Here is a 21,331-nt window from a genome sequence, read left to right as displayed (position 1 = left end):
ATTATTATTGGGGGTGTCTGGCTCCGGGACAGGGAGCTTTGCATCCCTTTGTTTTGCAAATTTAAAAGAAGATAGGGTAAGTATACTAAAAAGAAAGATAAATATATACATATATGTATTATTACAAAGGTAAATATGTACATTAGGATGTGTCATTTTGCAGCAATATTTCTTGTACAAGTGCTGATTGGGTAATCGATGGTAAACGATAAAATGAAAATTTCCGTCCAAGAAAAAAATTGTTATCTTAATTACAGGCTTGGCTCATATATGTATATAAGACCCTTTGATTACGAAAATTGATCAACTCGATAAAACAAACATTGTTTTTTAAAATTCCTTTTACATTATAGAAAAGAAAAAAATAATAAATCATGTTGATCTTCATTATTCAGGAAAGTTATTATAAATATAGAAAGTTACGACTATACCAAGTGCTTTGAGACTTAAATATAAAATTTCCCAAAAAGTGGAGTTAATCGATTTGTGCATCTCATACGATACATACGATGATATACATATACGACGACGATCTCCATGATATAAAATGATACGTATATTATATCACAAATAAAAAAAATTATAAAACTTCATTTATTATTGCATAATCTACCTTTTCTTTTAATTTCCCAAAGAAGCCTCCAAATGTACCCTCGAGCCAATAAATTCTCGATCTACTTTTCGCTTCTCACCTCGTCTGCGCCCTGCCAGGATGTCGACGTTCATCCAGGAGGAGGACAATGGTATCCTTTAAAGCGACTTCGTTTGATTTCCGTTGCAGATGAATTCTGTTCAGAGTTCCCGCACAATCTGATGCCGACGCCTGGATACTGGATCGAGTGTTCCAGACAGCAGATTATGTCGGACACGATCTGGGACGAGAGCGAGAGCGGAGAGGCCACGGACCCCGAGCAGGCGGAGGACCAGCCTGAGCCTGCCCCTAGGCGACAGGACAACAACTATTGCTTCTACGAAGAGAACGAGGTGGAGACGGACGAAGTGCCGCGGAAGAAGACCACCATCGAGGAGCAATGGGAGAAGAACCAGGGATTCGAGCTCACCTCCGTCGAACAGGAGACCTACGAGAAGTATTTCTATCTGAGGGAGCACTGGAACTACTTCACCAACGACGAGGACCTCGGCCCGGTGATACTGAGCATCAAACAGGAAACGTTGAACGGCAGGGATCAATTCAGGATCCTCGTCAGGGCCATCAGCTACACCGTGCACGGCCTCATCCCTGCCAGCTGCGTCTTCGCGGATCGGTACTTGAAAATTTTAGGCTTGAACGTTTATCGAAGATTTTGTTGATTCTGTTACATATTTGTTTAAAATTCTGGGGACAATTCAAAGATAATTCTTATAGGTTCATAGTTTTAGGCAATTGCGTTGCAATATTCTCTAGAATTCTAGAAAGTGACAATAGCTTTACTGGAAAACCTCATTTTTCGACTTTCTTAATCAAATAAATTGGAAATTCTACGCTTGAACATTTATCGAAGATTTCGTAGATTCTGTTACATATTTGTTTAAAATTCTGGGAAAAATATCGGGTATAGTGTTAAAGTTCGTAGCGTTTAACGCGTTGATCACCGCCATATATAAGTGACAGTGTTCTTCGCTAAAAAATGAGAAAAATTAATTTTGATAGCCAAGTGCCGAAGGAAAAATAAGACAACTGCGTGTACATCTCTAAAATTCACCAAATCGCAATGTCGGCTTTCAGATTATGTGTATCTTCACTTCCTAACAAACGCATTGACACGTTGACTGGCAATATCCTTGAAAATTTCTACTGTGATTAAATTCTGTTAACAGACTGTCGAAAGCTACGAAAAAAATTAATTCTGAAAGCCAAGTGTCGAAGAAAATAATTTCCAACTTGCCTAAACTTGTCCAACTTGTCCAATTTGCCTAAAAGTATGAACCTATAAGAATTGTCTTTGAATTTCCCCTAAAAAACGCTACGATCTTTCGTTCCAACTTCGCATTCTTGACACCTAATCTCCCTTGTCTTTCAGATACAATCGGGAGGAGGTAGTAAGAAGCCTGGGTAAAGAGGTGAACGTGAACCCACCGCTGACGCTGGGTCAGCTGCCAGACACACAAGACGAGTTGCTCAAACTGGATCAGGTATTCATAAAGTCGGAGCTGAAGGTCGGGGTGATGTACGTTCAAGAAGGCCAGTACACCGAGGAGGAGATACTCGACAACAATGAGAACTCGCCGCTCTTCGAGGAGTTTCTGCAGATCCTCGGCGACAAAGTTCGTCTGAAGGGCTTCGACAAGTACAAGGGTGGCCTGGACACTATTCACGACCTGACCGGCTTGTACTCTGTCTACACGAACTGGAGGAGCATCGAGATCATGTTCCACGTGTCCACGTTGCTGCCTTACGAGAAGCACGACCCCCAAAAGGTAAAGTTTGAAGCGAGATCGAGGTGCGTTGTGGCGAAATTGAGGGTGCATCGATTCATTAATCGATACAGTTGGAGATTACGAGTTATTGTGCTAAGCGATGGTTGTCGAAGAGTCGATTGGTCGATAGCGTTAACTGGAACAAGAAGAAGGGTTCTTTGGATCTTGTTTCGGTTCTCTTGGGGCTCGTTTTAGGACTTGATTTAAGGGGATACTCTTTTTCTTCTGGGTTAAACAATTTGTTTGCTAATACTCTTGATGCTTTATACACGCATAATTAAATATTATTATTTATACATATTTAAAAATAAACGTATTGAATTTCAAAATAGTTTCAAAGTTAATACGAGAACTTTGAAAGAATCACGAAAATTGCCTCGAAACTGATGAAAGGGAGGGTATCCAATTAATTTAGCACACTTTGAATTTCGATCTTCGAAGCAACTTCCTATTACTTATTTAACGATGCTCCCTCGATCTCTGGTGCCTCGAGTAAGATCCACAAGTGAACATCATTCCCCGTGAAAGAAGACATAAACGGGCCGAAACGCCTAATTCTTAACGACGTATGGGTGTAATGAAACGGATGATTTCGCGTTACGTAGCTCCAAAGAAAGAGACACATCGGCAACGACATAGTGTGCGTCGTGTTCCTAGAAGCTGATAACACTTCATTCAGTCCGGCTTGTATAAAATCGCATTTCCTGCACACGTTCATCTTGGTACGAGTCAGCCCCCGCATCAAAAGGAAAATCACCAGGTACGAGGTGTCCGTCGTAACCAGGGACGAAGTCGGTGCCTACAAGCCCTACCTGTGGGAACAGAACGTCTTCGAGAAAGGTAAACACCAGTTACACAAATTTTCTATATCCTCCCTCAAATTTTCTTAAGAGTTCTCCATAATTATTTCAACTATATCTACTATATCTATATATGTATACATTCAAATTAAATCTACACTGTCAAATTTTCTTCTTTGAACGTCCCTTTATATGTAAAAAAAAGTTTCAATAACAAAAATTAATTATATTTGGAAATTATATGCATTAGAAAAATACATTAGCTGGACCAGACTCCCCCCTTAAGAATTCTCCATAATTATTTCAAGTATCAAAATATAAATCTTAAGTCTTTAAATAAATGTTCTATTTCGTCTCCCCATTTTTCTAAAAAATTCACCCTAATCATTTCGTCTACCCCTAATGTGCAACAGGTGTCGTTCCCCTTCCTCGCAGTTTTTGATCTTTCCCAATTTAATTAATTCCAATGTGCACAGGGCCCATGTTTCGTGAATGGATCTTAACGAAAATCGTGAACGGAGAGAGGGCGAGCTACTCGGCGCCGAAATTCGCCAGGATGCAGGAAAGAACGAGGAGTCAAATGCTGGAGGACATCGTGGCCAATCTGGCCAATCACGTGGAGACTGGACAAATTCCGAAACCGTACAGGTGAAGCAGTTGAATGTGTAGAAGGGGAAAGAGAAACTATACGTCTACTATGTTCTCGATTGATATACGACTTGGCACAGTGCCAACCATAAGTTTGAGACCATCCCTTCAGCGAGTTAAAAAGAGTTACGATAGAATTATGATGAACACTAAAATAATATCATCGTGGCCACAAAGTATATGATTATTTTTCTTAACAAGTAAAGTTTTTTAAAAAAAAGTATGTACATCAATATTGTTTTTGGTAATTACCATCGATCGATTTTCTCAATCGATAGCAGTTATTATTTCTGCTGCAATTCCCATGAATTTTCAATTTGATTCATACCTGATAAATAATGCCTTTTTTACAAATCGAATCACGATATTTAAATGAGATTATAAATAATGTCATTCGTACGAGAAAAACAAAAGGATATACCTTATCCTTACTGAAACCATTCCACCACCAAAAACATAAAATATGTAATTTCCCATCCGTTCATAAGAAATGATAAAACCCACGGTGTCTTGCATTCGAGTCCGAAGAAAATATTGAAAATGAATTGCACCGTGTTATTCGAAGTAACTATCCCATTTAAGGGGATGATCTCACACTTATGGCCACCCGTGTACTCCACTTCGTATATTAACGATTCAAATGAATCAACAGAAATAAAATGATCATTTTCAGACGCGGTTCCTGGCGACCGATCGGTCACATGAGGCCAGCTTCACCCCTCCTGGATTCGGTCAGAGACCAATTCGAGGACTACGATCAGCTCGCCAAGGACTTCACCAGGGTGTTCTTGAACAATCAGGAGAACGCCTCGGTGAACGCTAACCTGTTCGACGTGTCATTCTTGGTTCCTGGCCAGCAGAAACAGAAAGTCCGTTTCATAGGAGTCAGAGCGATCCTGGCTGTCAGAAGCAGGTGATCATTGGAAGAGCTACCGTTTGGACGCGGGAAGAATGAACTCGAGAGCTACTGAAAGCCTGTTCGCCGTTTCCAGGGTGTTCCAAGAGATGCTGTACGGGATCCAAGCCGGTTTCGGAAGTCCTCAGGTACCGGTAGCGGAACTGCTCTCCAGACCTGCGCCTACCTTGGTCAGCCCGCAGAAACCACGGAGTTCGAACTTCCTTCAAGTTCCTGACATGGAGACCCCAAGGTTCGTATCTCGATAATCACTTCTCGAAGGATTTTTTATAGCGAGTTTCAAGTTTTAATTACACGAGAATTGCAAGCAGAATATTTTGCGAAATATCGGTTCGGTTAAAGTCGTCGTGATGGTTTGGTTTACTTTAGAAAAATTGGAACTCGATCTAACGGGTGAGACTCGATGCCTGCGATGTCGTTGTCGAATGTATTTCTATATTGTGTATTTAATATGTGTGTAATTTTCACGGCACTTCCATGTCTCCTATCCTCACAGCACCGCATGATTATTTCACACTTCCGTTCGACTTTCTCTGAACAACTCGAACGACTCTGCTCGATGCAATCTTGATTCGAGGTTCGTGTTTTTGTGAATGGCATAATTATGTAGCATGCGTAATTTCTTTTCGGGATCGAAACAAAGCACTGCAAGTTCAATGGAGCTCACGAGCCGTCTAAATATTTCTTTATTTCCTTAATGGCTGCTATTTCGATTTCTTGCTCTTTCGGACAAGTTTTATCCGAATTAAAATTCGAGTATAGGCATGCAACGCGTCAGGGGTGATTCGAAACGAATTCTAACGAAGATTAAATTTGTAGTTTGTAACATACGAGGGGAATTTTAATGAAATCTTGTGTAAATGATTATTGATTTAACGTGAGATGTATGGGTCCTAGTGTATGGTAGCATAAACGATTTAATTATCTTCTTAATTGTTCCATACCATTTGAAAATTCAAGCACAAAACAAAAGTGGATGTTTTTGAGTTGAAAATTTAAACAATTGGGACGTCCCTTTGTATTTTTTTCAAGCATCGAGATACTTTTGTTTCAGCACCACAAAATAAACAAACGAAGGACGATTGAAATGAAATGATTAATACTGACCTACTTTGGAATTATTGCGAAGAAATGAAAAGAAAAGTGGAAGTTATTAAAACTAGTGAAAATTAAATTTTCTTTTTTGAGTATGTGAATATGTTACGAAACAACTCTTCATGCTTTCCGAAGTTGTAGCTCAATTAACGATACTTTCTAAGTAGAAATAGTTTAGCGAAGTCCAGGGATCTCGACAGCTAATTTATCGGTCCACCGCGCCCAATCCATCAATTTGGAAACCAATCGTCCTATTGCCTCCGCGCTATTAATACTTAATGAGCTGGGGCACCATCGTGATAGATCGCATTAGGGTTGCCCAGAAAATAGTGGCCACTTCAGAAGTTCGATTTGTTGAAAAATAAAATTTATCATAAAGAATATAATATTATGAAAATGGTACATAAAAATAAATTCGATGCTCTTTATGTATTAACATATTCATGTGTACCATTTTTGGTTAAATTAGATCACCCCATAAGTTGATGGCTTTTTGTTCTACTATTTAAATTAGACACAGATGAAGAACTAAACTTAAATGAAAGTATGGTGCTGAAATAAATATGCAGAGTTGAAAGACATTTAAAAAATACAAAGTGATATCGACAAATCTTTTCAAAATTTATCAAAGGTCCCCTTGTCAAATTTTATAAATTCGCGACATTGCGAATCAGAGGTGGCGTGCTTTCGTCGTTGTTTACTACAAGTTACTCTATTTCAATTCGTTCAGGCCACTCAAAAATTGACCTCCCATGGCAACACGTCCCTGAAAGCTCCCACTCTGTCCATCAAAAAGAAACGTCCCCTAAAGAAAGCCCCCTCTCCGTACCTTGAGGTGCCGCTCTGCGGTTTCTGTGAGATACTGGCTCTGACCTGTTTAGACCCAAAAGCGTGCCCTCGTCGCCGATGGTGAAGCGCGCGTTCTCGAGGATTGGAACGATCACGGCTGGCTGGAGCAGGAGCATCCGGAAACATGGCGGCGGGAACACCCTGCAGAGCGAGGATCGCAAACGCTGGCTCAGCTCTCAGGATTGCAGTAGTACGTTCGACTCATGCTACAACTGTTAAAACATTTCCCAGCCATTCAACTTACGTAACTCTCATTGTGCCCTGATGTTGACAATTAACAGAAAAAAAGAAAAATAAGAAACTAGATGTAATATTATACGTGTATTGAATCATTATATTGGAGACTAAAATAGACATTTTTTCGTAGATAAAGAAGCGAAGGAGAAGGAGAAAGCTGCTCAACAATTAGCTGTCCCGAGGCTCAGCGTCGTGGCAGACGCTCAGAAGGTCGACAGAGCAAAATTGGCACAGACAGAGGTAGTAATACTGTATAAGTATATCACTGCAGAAGTAATACTGTAGATGTACACTATAGAAGTAGTACTATGGAAGTAATACTGTAAAAGTTACATTGCAGAAGTAATACTATGGAAGTGTACTATAGAAGAAATAATATAGACGTAATACTATAGAATTATACTATAGAAGTATGAGATAGAAGTAATACTATATGAGTATATCAGTATAAGTTACACTGCACAAGTAATATTGTAGAAGAATACTACAGAAGTAACACTATAAAAGTTACACTGCAGAAGTAATATTGTAGAAGTATACTATAGAAGTAATACTATAAAAGTTACACTGCAGAAGTAATATTGTAGAAGTATACTATAGAAGTAACATTAAAAAAGTTACACTGCAGAAGTAATATTGTAGAAGTATACTATAGAAGTAATACTATAAAAGTTACACTGCAGAAGTAATATTGTAGAAGTAGTATTATGTAAGTATACTATAGAAGTAATACTATAAAAGTATATCATAGAAGTAGTACTATAGAAGTATACGATAGTAGTAATACTATATGAGTATATCAAAGAAGTTACACTGCAGAAGTAATACTGTAAAAGTATACTATAGGAGTAATACTATAAAAGTATATCATAGAAGTTATACTGCAGAAGTAATACGATAAAAGTATACCATAGCAGTTGTACTGCAGAAGTAATACTTTAGAAGTAATACTAAAATAGAAGCTCCTCTTCAAAACAGTTCACTCTTTCCAAACATCCTAGTAGTTAAAATATCAAATCCTTTCTGTATCCATCCACTTTCTCAATGTATCTTTCTGTTCTCCAGTTCGACATCATCGAGTTCGACCCAGAGACGTTCAGGATTCTGCTCGACTACCTGCACACAGGTTCCTGTTCCCTGACCTGCAGCAACATTCCAGGCCTGATCTGCGCAGCGGAGCACTACGATCTCCCGGACCTCCTTCAGGCGTGTTTCCATCACGCGAAACAGTTTCTGCGCATCGAGATCGTCTGCGTGATGCTCTGCACCCTGGAGAACTACTGTTGGCGTTACACGTCCGCCTCCGAGCTGGTGAACATGATCCTGGCGTTCGTCGAGACCAGGGCGTACCAGCTGTTCCACAATCCCGGCTTCCTGACGTTGAGCGAGTCGATGGTCCAGATGATCATGTGCAGGGGCCTAGAGGTGGACGAGATCAACAAATTCGAGGCGATGCTCAACTGGGCCAAGCACAGGATCAAGACGAAGTCGGCTAAAGTGGACGCAAAGGTCGAGTTCAAGTGCATCATGGAGAGGCTCAGCAGAGACCTCAAGCTCTACAGGATAACGCCCCAAGAGCTTATCAGGGTGAGGATTGGGGACGAGGGAGGAAATTTGGTGACGAGAACTGTAATGATTTTAGGCTTCTAATGCATTGCGAATTGGGGGTAGTATTGGGGTAGTAGGAGGTCATACTCGTTGAAGACTTTATGTACAACTCTGAGTACACGTGTGGACACTCGTCATCCTCAAGAAATAATTGATATACACAGTACAATATCACTATACAATTTTCCCTGGTTAAATTGTATTTTGAACGTGTATTTAGTAATATTAAGGAAATAAATAATTCCTTTCCTCTGCAACAAAAGATAACAGAGGATTAACAGAGTAAATATGTTTCCAGATCGTGTTGCCATCGAAGGCGATCAAGAACGAAAGGATCCTGGACACGCTGATGTACCAAGCGAAGTCAGGCATCTACAAGAACGTCGACGCCTGCTTGGAGTCCTATCAAAAGAAGATGCAGAACCAGGAAAGCTTCGACTGCGGAATGTAAACGATGTTCGCGTAAAGTATCCTTTAAAGATCGACAGAGCACCTAGGACTCCGACGCCGTGGTTCACCGAGAAACGAGGACTCGAGATCCAAAATGGAGACCAAACTCAAGTTCGTCTAATATTTTTGGTCCCTCGTGAATTGTTCCGCGACAAAAGCATCCAGCGAGGGGAGGATTCAGCGAGAGGGTGCAACCGCCCTAGAAAACACATCGAGAATCACGATGGATCGAATCAGGGGTTCGAGCCTCGTAACAAGATTCTTCGTCGCTGACCCCTTCGCTAAAACTCGAGACGATCGAAAGCACTGTCAGGGTTTCGACGCTGTTCCTCGAAGAGAAAATCTTGCATCAGGATTCCCTGACCCGTAGACCGACACGAATCGTTCTGCAAGAGACTGGATCCAGGCTACCGAGGAAAATTGTGATCAACTCTTAGAAAATGTCTAGTTCGTAATAGAAGAATGTTTTCGGCGGGAGGACCGTGCTAGGCTCTCTTAGAAATCCGAAGAGAATCGGGGAACACGTTTAGAAGAACGTTCACCTCCGGAATGCAAACGAGCAAGTTTCGTAAGCCATGGTTGTAGAGAAAGTTGCGAAGAAAGCTTCGATTAGGGGAATTTCATCCGGAGACTGGACTCTCGGCTTCGATTCGTCGGGCAAGAAAAACACCAAGATGGAAAAGTAATGCACAAATTTCATATCGTTCTAAAAATTAAGGGGAGGAAGGGTGAAACGAAATACGGAGATTTCGGTGGGTGGGGTGGGGGGTGTTTAGAGTCGATTAGACGGAGTAAATAATTAGAGAATTGTTCGTCGATCGAACGACGTTGAAAGTAGTGTCTAGCCATTGGGTACCTGCAGGTCGCGGCCATTTTGTCGTGGTTAGGGACGCGAGACCGCGAGATGGATAGAGGGAAAAGATCCGCCAGGGAGAGGCAGGCTTTATCCGAGGCTGGGGAATTTTAACGGCAAACGAGAATGCCGGACATGACAATCTGTATCATAAACAACAACAAGAGAAAAAAAAATTATGAAGAAAGAGAAACGCTAATAATACTTAAACAAACTTAAAAAAAAAAATACGGTAAACGTAAAGATGAACTACTTGGTAAGCTTGAATGAAAATTAACTATACACGTGTGCGTGCAAGGGCGACGCTAATAATAACAATAATACTAATAAATAGGTGTAAGAACTAATAATAAACGATATAGTATAAATAACAAAAAATGATGTTGATGTTGAATGTGGAATTTAAAAAAGAAAAAAAAAGAAACGATGAAGAAGGTGAGACAAACTGAACAAAAAAAAGATAATGAAGTATTCGAAGTCTGTTCTGTTTTCTATCGTAGTTTTTGTATCTTCAATACTCTAAGGCAGAAATTCTAAAATTCACGAGAACAGGCTGGAAACGACAAACAAACAAAAAAAAAAATAAAAAAAGAAAGAAACTAGAATGCATGGAAGATATTTTCTCTCGACGGTTATTCCTCGTTTTTGGAAGAACGTTAAGGCGGGGAAAACGAGGAGAAGCAAGGAAATTTCGGTTACGATGATTCGAGAAGTATGATTTGATATTTTTTCTATTCGTGGCGAACGTTGCAACCATTGACGTCGTTCGTGGAATCGGAATCGACGATTGTTCATCGAGAAGAAGTTCATTCTTTTCAACGATAAGGAGGTAGAATGCATGCCACTAAATAAAATTCCAATGATAAGTAGCCATTCAAGCATTCGTTGAGCGCGCAGCTCGTTCCTCCGAGTAATTGTGCTCAATCTCTGGAAAAAGGTTTCGCTTATGGGCAGAAACATATTTTGATATTTTTGTTAAAAAATAATTAGGTGTACGCACAAGTTTTGTAGGATATGTTTAGACAGTGCCAGAAAACAAAAGCGTTGTTGGTGTTGGTACGACTGGTCAACCTGCATTCAAAAAAGTAGACAACAAATCGTAATTTTTTATATAACTTCCTTTCTAGTATGTTCGAAAGTTAGATTTCATTTGATTAATAAAGTATTAATCAAAAAAAGCTACTGGATGCACCTAATATCAATTATTATTGATCTCATAATTATACTATTTATAATATATAATATACAGTTATACTTATTATATCAGTAATAGATAATAATAATTTTAAATAATACTATTCAAATTATAATTATAATTACAAATATTATTGATATAAAGGGGGTGGAGGGTGTAAATCTTTGCAAAGAATACTACGCTCGACGAATGCCTGAGTGGCCATCCTACCCAATGGATATTTTAGTTCATTCGTTCGCAATGCTCACGTTCGAGCTCGACGATTCAGACTGGCCTGGTTCCCGAGTTTCATTGACTTCATTTTCACGAGAAAAACACCGAATAGAAAAAACTAAAAGACGCGATACTCGCCGTGCACACTGAAGAGTCTGATTTTCGTCCACCTGTCTTTACCCTCTATCACTTTTCACTGTCGCTCGGTTGCTCTAGCCTTCACCTGAAACGACTCGTCTCTCAAGTTCCAAGAAAAAGAGATATTTTTTACACGATCGTCCGTTGGCGATACAACGCGTTTCCGGTACCTCTCTATCGTGTTTGCGTTCGTCGTGTCCCTTTCACTGGAGATGGATAGAACCCCATTCGAATTACAAATTACTAAACTATGGACTTTGTCCATTTACGACAGCAGAATCGCGAACACCGAAAAAATGTATATATGACAAATTCTAGTAATTATTATAACAAAGGAGGCACTTAGGATCAGTGACGAAATATAGCTATACTCAAACAGTTCTTTTTCGAAAACAATTTAATGGAAGACTTGTTTGCTGAGGTTTTTAAATAAACTACTGCAATCCACTTGTATTATAAATGCATAAAATCCACACTTTATAAATGACGAATGAGAATTCTATATGTTAATTTATTCGCAACGTTTGTCCTGAAGAACACTCTATAAATAACACAACCTTCTGTTCCACGAAGTTCGTATTCTTCTGTATCTAAATTTTTATCCAGATAAAAATGACTTCGTAGTGAAAATCGCTGTCCATCTCTGGCGTGGGCGCGGCCAGAAGGAAACGCGTCGAACCAACAAGGAAATACAAGTAAACGAGAAAAAATGTAAAAAAATAAAATAAAAAAAAAATAAAAATAAAATAAAATAATGAAAAACACTCGCCGATTCCCCGACGCATCGGCGGGGAATCGCCCAACTGTTAAGTGTCTTATTGTTCAGGCAAGCGGCTGGACGAAAGTAGATCTTTTCTCGCGGCGATTCTAGCGAGCGCTGGGAGACATATCGCTTGCGATCGACGCTCGATGGCTAAAACTCCGCGGATCCGGACACGTTTGTGCCTCCGTCAGAGAACAGAGAAACAGAGGGCTATTTGTAATATTTTTACAGAACCTGTAGAAAAACAGCGAGGTACAAATGTGACGCGCGAGCAGACTCGCGAGATAAGAGAAAAAACTAACAAATGAAAACCAAAGTAAATAGGTAAAATAAATATGCAACCGTGTGTGTAGCTGTTAAATCAACTGTAAGCAAAACAAAATGTAAAAAAACGATTTTGTCGTCGTAATGAACGTTTGTAAAGAAATCGTGTTGAACTTGATGGACGATGATCTGTCACGATTCGTCCGGTGCTTGTTGACGGAGACCGATTACCTCGTAATATTATTATCGTTGTTATCGAAATTTTCAAAATAAATCCTCGGGTATATATACTATATTGTATGTTATATTCCTAAATAAAATTGTTTCGAACGTGTGAAAAACGAATTCGTTCGAGAATTTTGGGCTAATATTTTGTCATTCCTGAAGGAGAACGTAAATTAGTCGATTCTTTTATTAATAATTAGAGAACGCGAAATAATTCATACGACTAATGGGTAAAATTCTTATATCGTCAAACAAAAGTTCGAATCGAAAAAACGAAATTGTGTTTCAACTAGAATGAGTAAAAATGAAAATTTTGCAAAAGTAACCGTCACGATCATCGAAAACGTGACACGATCAACGTCCAATCTTCTCGTCGCTGTGCTCTCGCGTTGTCGTTCATTCTTCGTAAGTGCGAACAACGGTAGTTTTTCCGCGACACGTGTCCACGATAAACAAAATGTAAACATTCGAGAATATCCCAGGAATTATCATTGAAATATATAATACGAGTGGTCGGATCGAAATGGACATTCGTGGATCGCGTGCAGCCCGAAATTCTACTAACTCAGTGTGTAAGCGTAGATGTTTAGTGTGTGCTCGAAATGTAATCGATTGATCGCTGTGTATCGATTTATAACGCCCCATCCGGGGGTTCCGAGGAACGCCGGAGAGCCCATTTGTCACAGTTGCTACCTTAGGGCCGCAAATTCGGTACAGGAGCGCCAGCGGGACAAATAAAGGAAGGGAAAGTATTTTGAACAATTAAATTGAAGTTGACAAAAGAAAAGAAAGTCCCAGGATCGGACATTAATCCGAATACCACGGAATAAACGTCAAGAATAAATTCGCAAATCTATCATATATTTAAAGAAAATTCTGCTCAGATATCTGAATCAGATTTTTAATCAGGATTTGGATTTAGCTATTTGGATGATACAAGCATTCATTTGAAATATCCAAGCTTTACTGCATTTCCTTAAGGTACTGACAATTTTAAATTCAATTTTTTGAATATAAAAATATATAAATTCTGCTGAGATTTCTGAATCAGATTTTTAATCAGGATTTGGATTTAGCTATTTGGTTGATACAAGCATTTATTTGAAATATTCAACCTTGCTTGCATTTCTTAAACTAAATTTTCTAAATATATAAATATATAAGTTTGTGTATCTTCGAATCAGATTTTTCATCAAACTTTGGATCTAGCTATTTAATTAATTCAAGCATTTACTTGAAATATTCAACCCTTCCTGCATTTCCTCAGAAGGTAGACAATTTTAAACTAAATTTTCCAAATGTATAAATATATAAATTATGTCTCTCTATATATTTCTATAAATTTCAGTTCTATAAATCAAGTCCAGTCCCTTCGATTTAAATTCGGACCACCTGGCGAGCCTGTACTCGAATTCCGTCAATCGCCACGAGAGTCAGTACAAACCAACGCCCTGTGGTTGTCTGCCCCCGCAACGCCCACGTCGCGGTCAGACGCGTGTGCGCTCATGTACAAAAAGCGAGTTCTTTTGTCCACGCTCGATGACAAGTACCTTCGCGTTGTTCGATGCAAGACGAGCAGCAAGAAACAAACGAAACGATACCGACACACACAGGATTTAGATGAAGAAACGAACCAATCGCGGCTCGCGACACCTCGTACCGATTTAGAGGAACGTAAAAACAAAAACAAAAAAAAACAAAAAAAAAGGAACTTTCATCGAACGCGATTCTGTCCAGCCATTGCCGACTACTGTTCAACTGTAAATGTACTCGCACAGAGAGGTATAAACAAATGAAGAGGAAACCTATCTTACGCAAAGAGAAAAGGAATACAGAGAGAATGATTATATATACGATATATATGTACATATATGTGACGTACACACGCGCGCGCACGTAACACGCGTACACGCAGTCCAGAGTTGGGCAGTGATCGATCTAGAATTTATTTTGCTATAATCGCTCTCTAATTGACTGGGGATGTTTATGCATTTCTGACGAGAAATACGCGAAGTTGGCGGGAGGATATGCAAAAAATATATCGAATATCAACGTTACATTGTTTCGGGAAGAGGAGGCGTAACTTTTTGCAAATTCAATTTGCATAAACATTCGCGAGCTTCCTCGTAAATCAGTCATTTGGAGTTTCTCGATGCCGAATGTTTCGATATTTGGTCCAATGCTCAAAGTGTGATTTTTTAATTACGTTAAGAATTCATGGATCAGTTTGGGAGGATCCAACCGATCCCATCTCGCATATTATGCATCGCATATTCCAGTTCACTAGTTGATAGCTAACAGAGTTGTTAAGTTTCCTGTTTGCTATTTCATTTTATCGTTTATCTATCGCAACCGTGGATTCCACTTTGCCCAACGCTGAGTACACATAACTGTGTGCGAAACTAATGCAACACGGAAGGGCGAGGATTATTATAACGAATACCAGGGAGCCACGTGGGCGGGCTGCGGCGAGTATTGAATATATCGTGGAATTCCGTGTCCCGGAATTCGATTAAAGGCGCGAGGGTTGTGTTTGTAATAACGTAGGACAGAATGCTCGTCGAATATCCTGGCGTGGATATCGATAAGGGATGCACCGTCACGTCACAGAGAATTTTCAACCCTTTGCACTTCGCATCTTCTGGGTGTCTCGTTGGACATATCAATCTCCATTTTTCCAGTTCACCGGGAAAATTAAATTGCATTTTCATCTAAATGATCAATTTGAAATTTTCATTGCGAGGATGATACTTGATCGGAGTATACTCTTTCGTGCCTGTAATGTGAAATAATTACTTTGTGAGAGAATTTAACACACGAAAAGGTTTTCCGAAGACCAACGCAGCTTCAAAATTAAATTCAGTACAGGAGAATAATATTTAAAAATAATTGATACGAAGCCTTGTAGTCTAAATAAAATTCAAAAGGGTCGAAGTGCAAAAGGATTAAATACAAATGATATCAATGTAATCATTATCATGCTATGTTAATCACTATCAAGACTCGTTTCCGCGTCTTCGTCGATTTTGGACTCTCATTATCATTGTTGTTACTGTTAATATCTAATACGATCGCTGATCTTGATACACACTCGAGGAACGAAGATTAATCGAGTGCTTGAATATCCTCAACTGCTTGCAGATCTTAAAAATACAATTTGTTGGAAGGAAACGTCGTCCATCCTACGCTATAACTAATATCGAAGCTAATTATTGAACCATCGCTAAGTTGATTAATTAAAGAAAATCACAAACGACGCTCAATTCGACGTTTCACTCGTTAATTTTCCCAGTTACATGAGCCGAGTATCGTCGATGATTTCTGTAATACTCACAATCCATAGGTCCTGTTAGGCTCAGAGTCCTCGGCTAATGTTCACCGAGTGTTTCTCAAGTACCCGGCTACTCGTTGTGTCTGTGGAACACGAATGCAATCAACAGGCGTCGATAGTGATCGCTCTACATGTATGTGCGTGTGTATGCATGCATAGGCGTTTTTTGGTCTGTGTGCATGGTGGAAAGAAATTCACGAGTTTCATGATCGGTATATTAAGCATTATCGTTGATAAGGTAATACTTAGAGAACCGAGTGGTATTTTAATATGACCGTAAGAGGCTCCGATTAAATTTCGTCATAGTCGATTGTCTACGCCAGTGCTCCTCAAACTCTCACCCTCGAACAACCCTCTCACCCTCGAAAGAAATAGCGCAACAAACAAATAATCCCTTCCTATTTTATACATTTAAATAAATCTCGTTCTGCTTACGCTGAAGATAATTAAGGACTCCGAATTTCATTAGATATTTCTATGCAATGTTTAAGAAAGGAAAATCGTTCCATTATCGAATAATATTAAACCCAAAGAATCCACTGAGAATTCACCGAGTCTTTTTATGTTTATTTCTGTGCAATGATTCGGTGAATACCACGTCTAAATAAAAGAGTACGAACTCGTTCAAAAATTGAATTAAAATTCAGAAAGAAACCGAATACAAAGAGTCGAAATAAAAGAGTATGAACATATTTCTTTAAATCAATTTGAAAATCTTCTGGCGAAATGGTCATTTCCGCTCCGGGAGCTTTGAGGGAAGTTTGAGGAACACTGGTCCACATTACTGTGAACGTTTCGTTGTCGCGTACTCGAACCGGCTTGGCGGCGAGTCAGCAATATCATTCGGATTCCGTCGTAGCCGTGCATTTTGCAAATCTGTCGGGACGTTCCGCTGTGTTCGCATTATTTGTGGATATTCCGTGAAAATATCGGGAACGTTCGAACCGTCGCGACGCGCAACGGATCTGAATAATATTTGCGGTTCTAATTCGTGCTGTCTAGTCGTGCGCGGAGATACGTCGTTTACTCTCTCCTTCGTCCCTCTGCTGACGCGCGGAAACACCTAGCGAATTTTGTAAATTAGTGGAAAAATTCGAGACTCGCCGTGTCACGCTTGCGTGGTAACGAATACAAGAGCAGATGAAATTATGAACAAAAAGAAATTTATTGTATATGAAGCTACTGTGATGTTACTGTTGAATATAAAAAAAAAATATATATATATACATATATATATATATACATAAAAGATGCTGTATTTAAAAATCGTCTCGAGGGTTTCTTCATTTATTCCTTCTACACAAAATTGAACTAATTGAACTAATGGAATGGAGAGCACTGTATAAATCGATCATTCATGTATAGCTTCTATTTTTCTGTTCACGATCGAAGCCTGGAGCTCGATCTAACGGTATCGTTCGGCACTATCAAAAATACACACTTTCAGAGAAAAATATCAATTTTATTTCGCAGTTCATAGGTAACTCTTCATTTTGGTTGAACAATCGTGAATCTGGTTGACGGATCAAATTTACATCGAGCGTTTCGAGCCCGATTAAGCACAGCCGTTGATAACAGAACGCCCAAACGAAAGCTCCACATTTGCTTAACGCGACGATAAGTAAATCCGATTACTTTGACGTGTGTTCGTCTCTTTTTTTTTTATTGTTTATTTATTTACTTATTTTCTTTTTGTTTGTTTTTGGTGTCCGTCAACGATATCTCGATCATAATCCGTTTTCGGGTACGTGTACACACGAATTTGAAAAATGGCTAATGCGGTAAAGGTGTGTGCACCGTTGTACGAAACATTTTCGCGCGCACAGCTTCTCTACGTTGTACTAATTTCCATTACGGAAGTGTCAGATTACCTTTTTCTTTGTTATTTTTTTTTTGTTTTTGTCGAATGTAAAAACGACACGAATCTTTACAGGCTGTTCACTCGAGGTCCGGTATACTATCTTAAGAACTAGATCGCGTTCGTGTTTTGCGTAGAATGATGCGCACATTATAAAATCAGATTTATTTACAATTCTACAAGACCGTAGCTTTCCTTTCAATAAGTTCCTGTACAAATCGTGTTAATCGCAAAGACGTATGCGTAGTTATTAAAAAATTCTAGTCACCATATTAAATCATCGCTTTCTGGCTCTAGTCGTAAGCCAACGTGACGGGGTAATACACTCTCACGCAAAACTCGCTAATCACGGTTTATTCGATGCGTTCGCGTAACCGAGATACGCGTGCTTTCGTGAACTTGTTCTTGTTTCTATTATTTTTTTCTTTTTCTTATTAGACCATTGCAGTTGCATGCAAAGCCCGGCACAGTCTTATTAAAACGTCGACCGGTAACGGTCGAAATATATTATGTACAGCTTTGTACACTCGCTAATCGTACGCAGTCACTTCCAGGGTTCCTGAAAATAATTTCAAGACAAATTAGCATCGTCTTATTGTCAACTTTTAACATCACTTCACCATTTTGCCCTAACACTCCAGTCTTTTGGTGTCCAATGAAGACACTTAGGATCTATTCTGATCTGTCTCTTTTCCATTGCGGCTGCGTGTTGCTCGATAATATCCCTGTGAATAAATACGTTTGTCAGTGAGGTTCTGAGGAAATCCTTTGTTACAGAAAGAAGCTAAATTTCTGCATAAATTCTGCTCGATTCGTTCCCTAACGATGCATTGACTATTTCGCCAATTACCTATTTAACGTCACAATATATTGTCCTTTGTAGTAATTAATGAGATTAAGATTCTGTAGCGTCGATATCACGTCTTCTTTTTTTATCGACGTCAGTTCACATATTTCACTTATCGTAATCTGAGGTTTCTCGTTCTCTACTAATGGCTTTATGTTCAATAAAATGTCCAGTATCGTGTGCGCCCAGTAACTCCGATACGATAGCAATCCCAAATCGGACAAAGGCTTTTCAGGCGAACCTGTTTTACCCTCGAATTTGGATAGCTCGTACGAAAATTCTATTAACAATTTTCCGTATCCTCTTCTTTGATAGGGCGGTAGGGTAAGGATGCATGCTACATTATGATCCTCCGTTGACTCCTTCTCTTTCGAGAAGTAACCAACTATGTGAAACCCTCTACTATCAAAATCTGTCATTACGTAGAACAGAAACGGGTCTGTGTCATAGTAAAGTGTTTTGTGATCCAAGAATAATTTTGCCAGTAGACAAAGATTTTGTGCGTAATTCTTATTCTTTCGGCCGTCAATTTCAAAAAAAGATATCGATCCTTTTCTATAGATTTCGTTGCCAGGAGGGTGACGTAAATTGCACTTTACGAGGTGCCTCTCCAAACACTTTCGACTTTTTCTATACTTTAGGCAAAATTCACAGATATATATACAGGGTAAATTCACCATCTCTTGCGGATACGGACTAAAATACCATGGTCTTATTCTATGCCGACCCAACTCTATCAGTTCGACATTTTTCATTCTTGTAACTATATCGTCGTGATGATGGGCAACCAACGAACCGGTCGGTCTGGGACCAGGTGTTTGAGGCGGACCATCCTGAGAATCCTCGTTCTCGATAAACGCCGACTTTCTTTTCCTAGACATTTTCTTTTGTAACGCAGCCTGTAACACTGCCGAACCGTTGACAGGTTCATTGCTAAGGCTACTAGGGCTAGGAGGTCTACTAGGCGCTTGCTTTTTCGGGGTTGCCGCCGCATCTGTACCTGGCGTGGTTCCATCTCGGCGGGGGTATTGGACTTTCCTAGTGTCCAAACAATCTTCCGTAACCCACTCATCTAATCGTTTATTGACTAAAATGTTGTACATTTGATTAAATGGTTGCTTATCTCCTAACTCCTAACTCTCAGAGAGATACGCAATATACTTACAATCTACATAGTGAACATAATAACACTTGACACCGTGTAGTACGTCTTTAACACTGATGATTTCAGCAAGAGCTGTGGACGATAAAAGGAAACTTGTGATAAACCCTTGTTATTCCTAGACTTACATACACCTACGCTAAAGACTAACAACACTTGAGACACACCAGAGGAAACTACGCACGCACACTGTCACTGTTCAAACTACCCAAGCATAACCTAAAACTAACTCGACCGAGACTACGTGGATAACGACTACCAAGGATATTGTACCGATCAGATTCTTCGTTTCTGTGACAATCTACTCGAATGGAAACACCGCGCGACCGTAGAGCTTAGATTACTGGTCGAGTTATATGACTCGATGACACACTTGTCGCTCGATTTTTATGACATAAGATCGTACACGAAATCTCGAGGAAAAAGTCGTGGCATTGCCTGAAGTAAAACAATCGCAAAATGGAGAGTGTTACTTACGCCAATCGTCTGTGCCATGCATTCTAACCGGTAAACGGCAGCCTTCCACCAACGAATTCTGAAAGTGAGGTTAGAATTTGGTTAGAACATCGTTTTCTCGCTGTTTAACTTTTCCTCGGGGAATGTCAACGATGTCATCTTCAGCGTATCGCTCTACTTACCACTGAGTCGCATATTGTTTCGCGTTCGTCGTGTTCCTCGATCATATCAATCACAAATCAAGAAACTTCCCACCAAACACAACCTTGTTTTGAAGCTCTCACGGCACTGACGCGAGCGCCCCAGCACTCGCTGGCGTTTACCACGAACTAGGTTCGAACGCCTTCTCCCGCACAATCGAACGATATCGAAAGACACCGTTCGAGAATCGAAATAAGCACTTTTTCCCGCGGAATTCATTGACAGCGTCGTCAAAGGATGAATCGTTTCTTCGAATGCGTCTGGATGTTGTTCCTCGTCGAATATATCGTGACAACGACGACAATTACACTCAATTGCGTGTGGTAAGTATATTATTAGCTTGCTGGAGTATTTGTGATGTCATTGGAGATAGATTTCGATTAATTGCCATGAAACAATGGGTTGTAGGTGGTATTTCGTGGGAGTTCATAGCTGACCCACGCAATGTACGTGATCTTCGTGAATGTTTCATCGATTTCGTTTCCATCATCGAGCAGGGATCACTGAATCGTTTGAGTAATCGTTCCTGATGATGAAAAGAGGTTCCTGGGTAATTATGTTTTCAAATAATTGGATGGAGGTATTTATTATTCTGCTTTTAATTGAATGTTGCTCGTAAATTGAAGGTTCACATTTAGGGTTAGACAATTTTGTTTCTGATACCAGAGTACATTTTAATATTCAATAAATACCTTCGAATATTCAATAAGCATAATGTTTTTTATTATAAATAAAGGGTTATATATGCTCTCTTGGGTTGAGATACATATATATTATAATATAGGTTATGCTATAGAAATGAGC

The 21,331-nt window shown here is 39.5% G+C and overlaps 2 protein-coding genes and 1 long non-coding RNA gene across 4 annotated transcripts in view; 1 reads left to right on the top strand and 2 right to left on the bottom strand.

Annotated features, from left to right (window-relative positions):
- LOC128877601 (uncharacterized) overlaps window positions 1-8,183 on the bottom strand; it is a 35,654-nt gene extending 27,471 nt beyond the window's left edge. The window contains exons 1-2 of the long non-coding RNA XR_008457266.1: window positions 8,080-8,183; window positions 6,751-6,938 (exon numbers count right to left, since the gene is read on the bottom strand). This is a non-coding gene — a long non-coding RNA (uncharacterized LOC128877601). The remainder of the gene's footprint in view (window positions 1-6,750; window positions 6,939-8,079) is intronic.
- LOC128877599 (uncharacterized) overlaps window positions 1-17,273 on the top strand; it is a 196,628-nt gene extending 179,355 nt beyond the window's left edge. Inside the window, exons 12-21 of one of the 2 annotated variants that reach the window (XM_054125039.1) lie at window positions 782-1,265; window positions 2,022-2,418; window positions 3,024-3,258; window positions 3,695-3,866; window positions 4,540-4,779; window positions 4,859-5,014; window positions 6,759-6,916; window positions 7,094-7,203; window positions 8,029-8,550; window positions 8,870-17,273. In XM_054125039.1, coding sequence (XP_053981014.1) covers window positions 782-1,265; window positions 2,022-2,418; window positions 3,024-3,258; window positions 3,695-3,866; window positions 4,540-4,779; window positions 4,859-5,014; window positions 6,759-6,916; window positions 7,094-7,203; window positions 8,029-8,550; window positions 8,870-9,022 — 2,627 coding nt within the window. In that variant the 3' untranslated portion in view covers window positions 9,023-17,273. The remainder of the gene's footprint in view (window positions 1-781; window positions 1,266-2,021; window positions 2,419-3,023; window positions 3,259-3,694; window positions 3,867-4,539; window positions 4,780-4,858; window positions 5,015-6,758; window positions 6,917-7,093; window positions 7,204-8,028; window positions 8,551-8,869) is intronic. The other variant, XM_054125040.1, reaches the window with a different exon arrangement.
- A 171-nt stretch (window positions 17,274-17,444) lies between these two features.
- On the bottom strand, window positions 17,445-20,643 carry LOC128877600 (histone acetyltransferase Tip60). Its single transcript, XM_054125042.1, has 6 exons — window positions 20,509-20,643; window positions 20,348-20,405; window positions 19,874-19,945; window positions 18,712-19,795; window positions 18,482-18,586; window positions 17,445-18,420 (listed from the first exon to the last, which is right to left on the bottom strand). Exons 1-6 carry the CDS (start codon window positions 20,551-20,553, stop codon window positions 18,369-18,371), a joined length of 1,416 nt encoding a protein of 471 aa, XP_053981017.1. The 5' UTR covers window positions 20,554-20,643; the 3' UTR covers window positions 17,445-18,368.
- Window positions 20,644-21,331: the final 688 nt, after the last annotated feature.

This window comes from Hylaeus volcanicus, chromosome 5 (genome assembly GCF_026283585.1).
Source record: "Hylaeus volcanicus isolate JK05 chromosome 5, UHH_iyHylVolc1.0_haploid, whole genome shotgun sequence".
NCBI classification, from domain to species: Eukaryota; Metazoa; Arthropoda; class Insecta; order Hymenoptera; family Colletidae; genus Hylaeus; species Hylaeus volcanicus.
Note: the sequence above shows the minus strand (reverse complement) of the source record. Positions and strands in the feature narration are given on the sequence as shown.

Bases quoted from the DNA above. Each gene is read 5' to 3' on its own strand.
- LOC128877600 (XM_054125042.1), bottom strand. From the start codon at position 20,553: ATGATCGAGGAACACGACGAACGCGAAACAATATGCGACTCAGTG. The intron at 19,796-19,873 runs GTAAGTATATTG...ACAACATTTTAG, and splicing joins TTATGTTCACTATGTAGATT to TCAATAAACGATTAGATGAG. The intron at 18,587-18,711 runs GTAATTGGCGAA...ATTTATTCACAG, and splicing joins TATATTGTGACGTTAAATAG to GGATATTATCGAGCAACACG.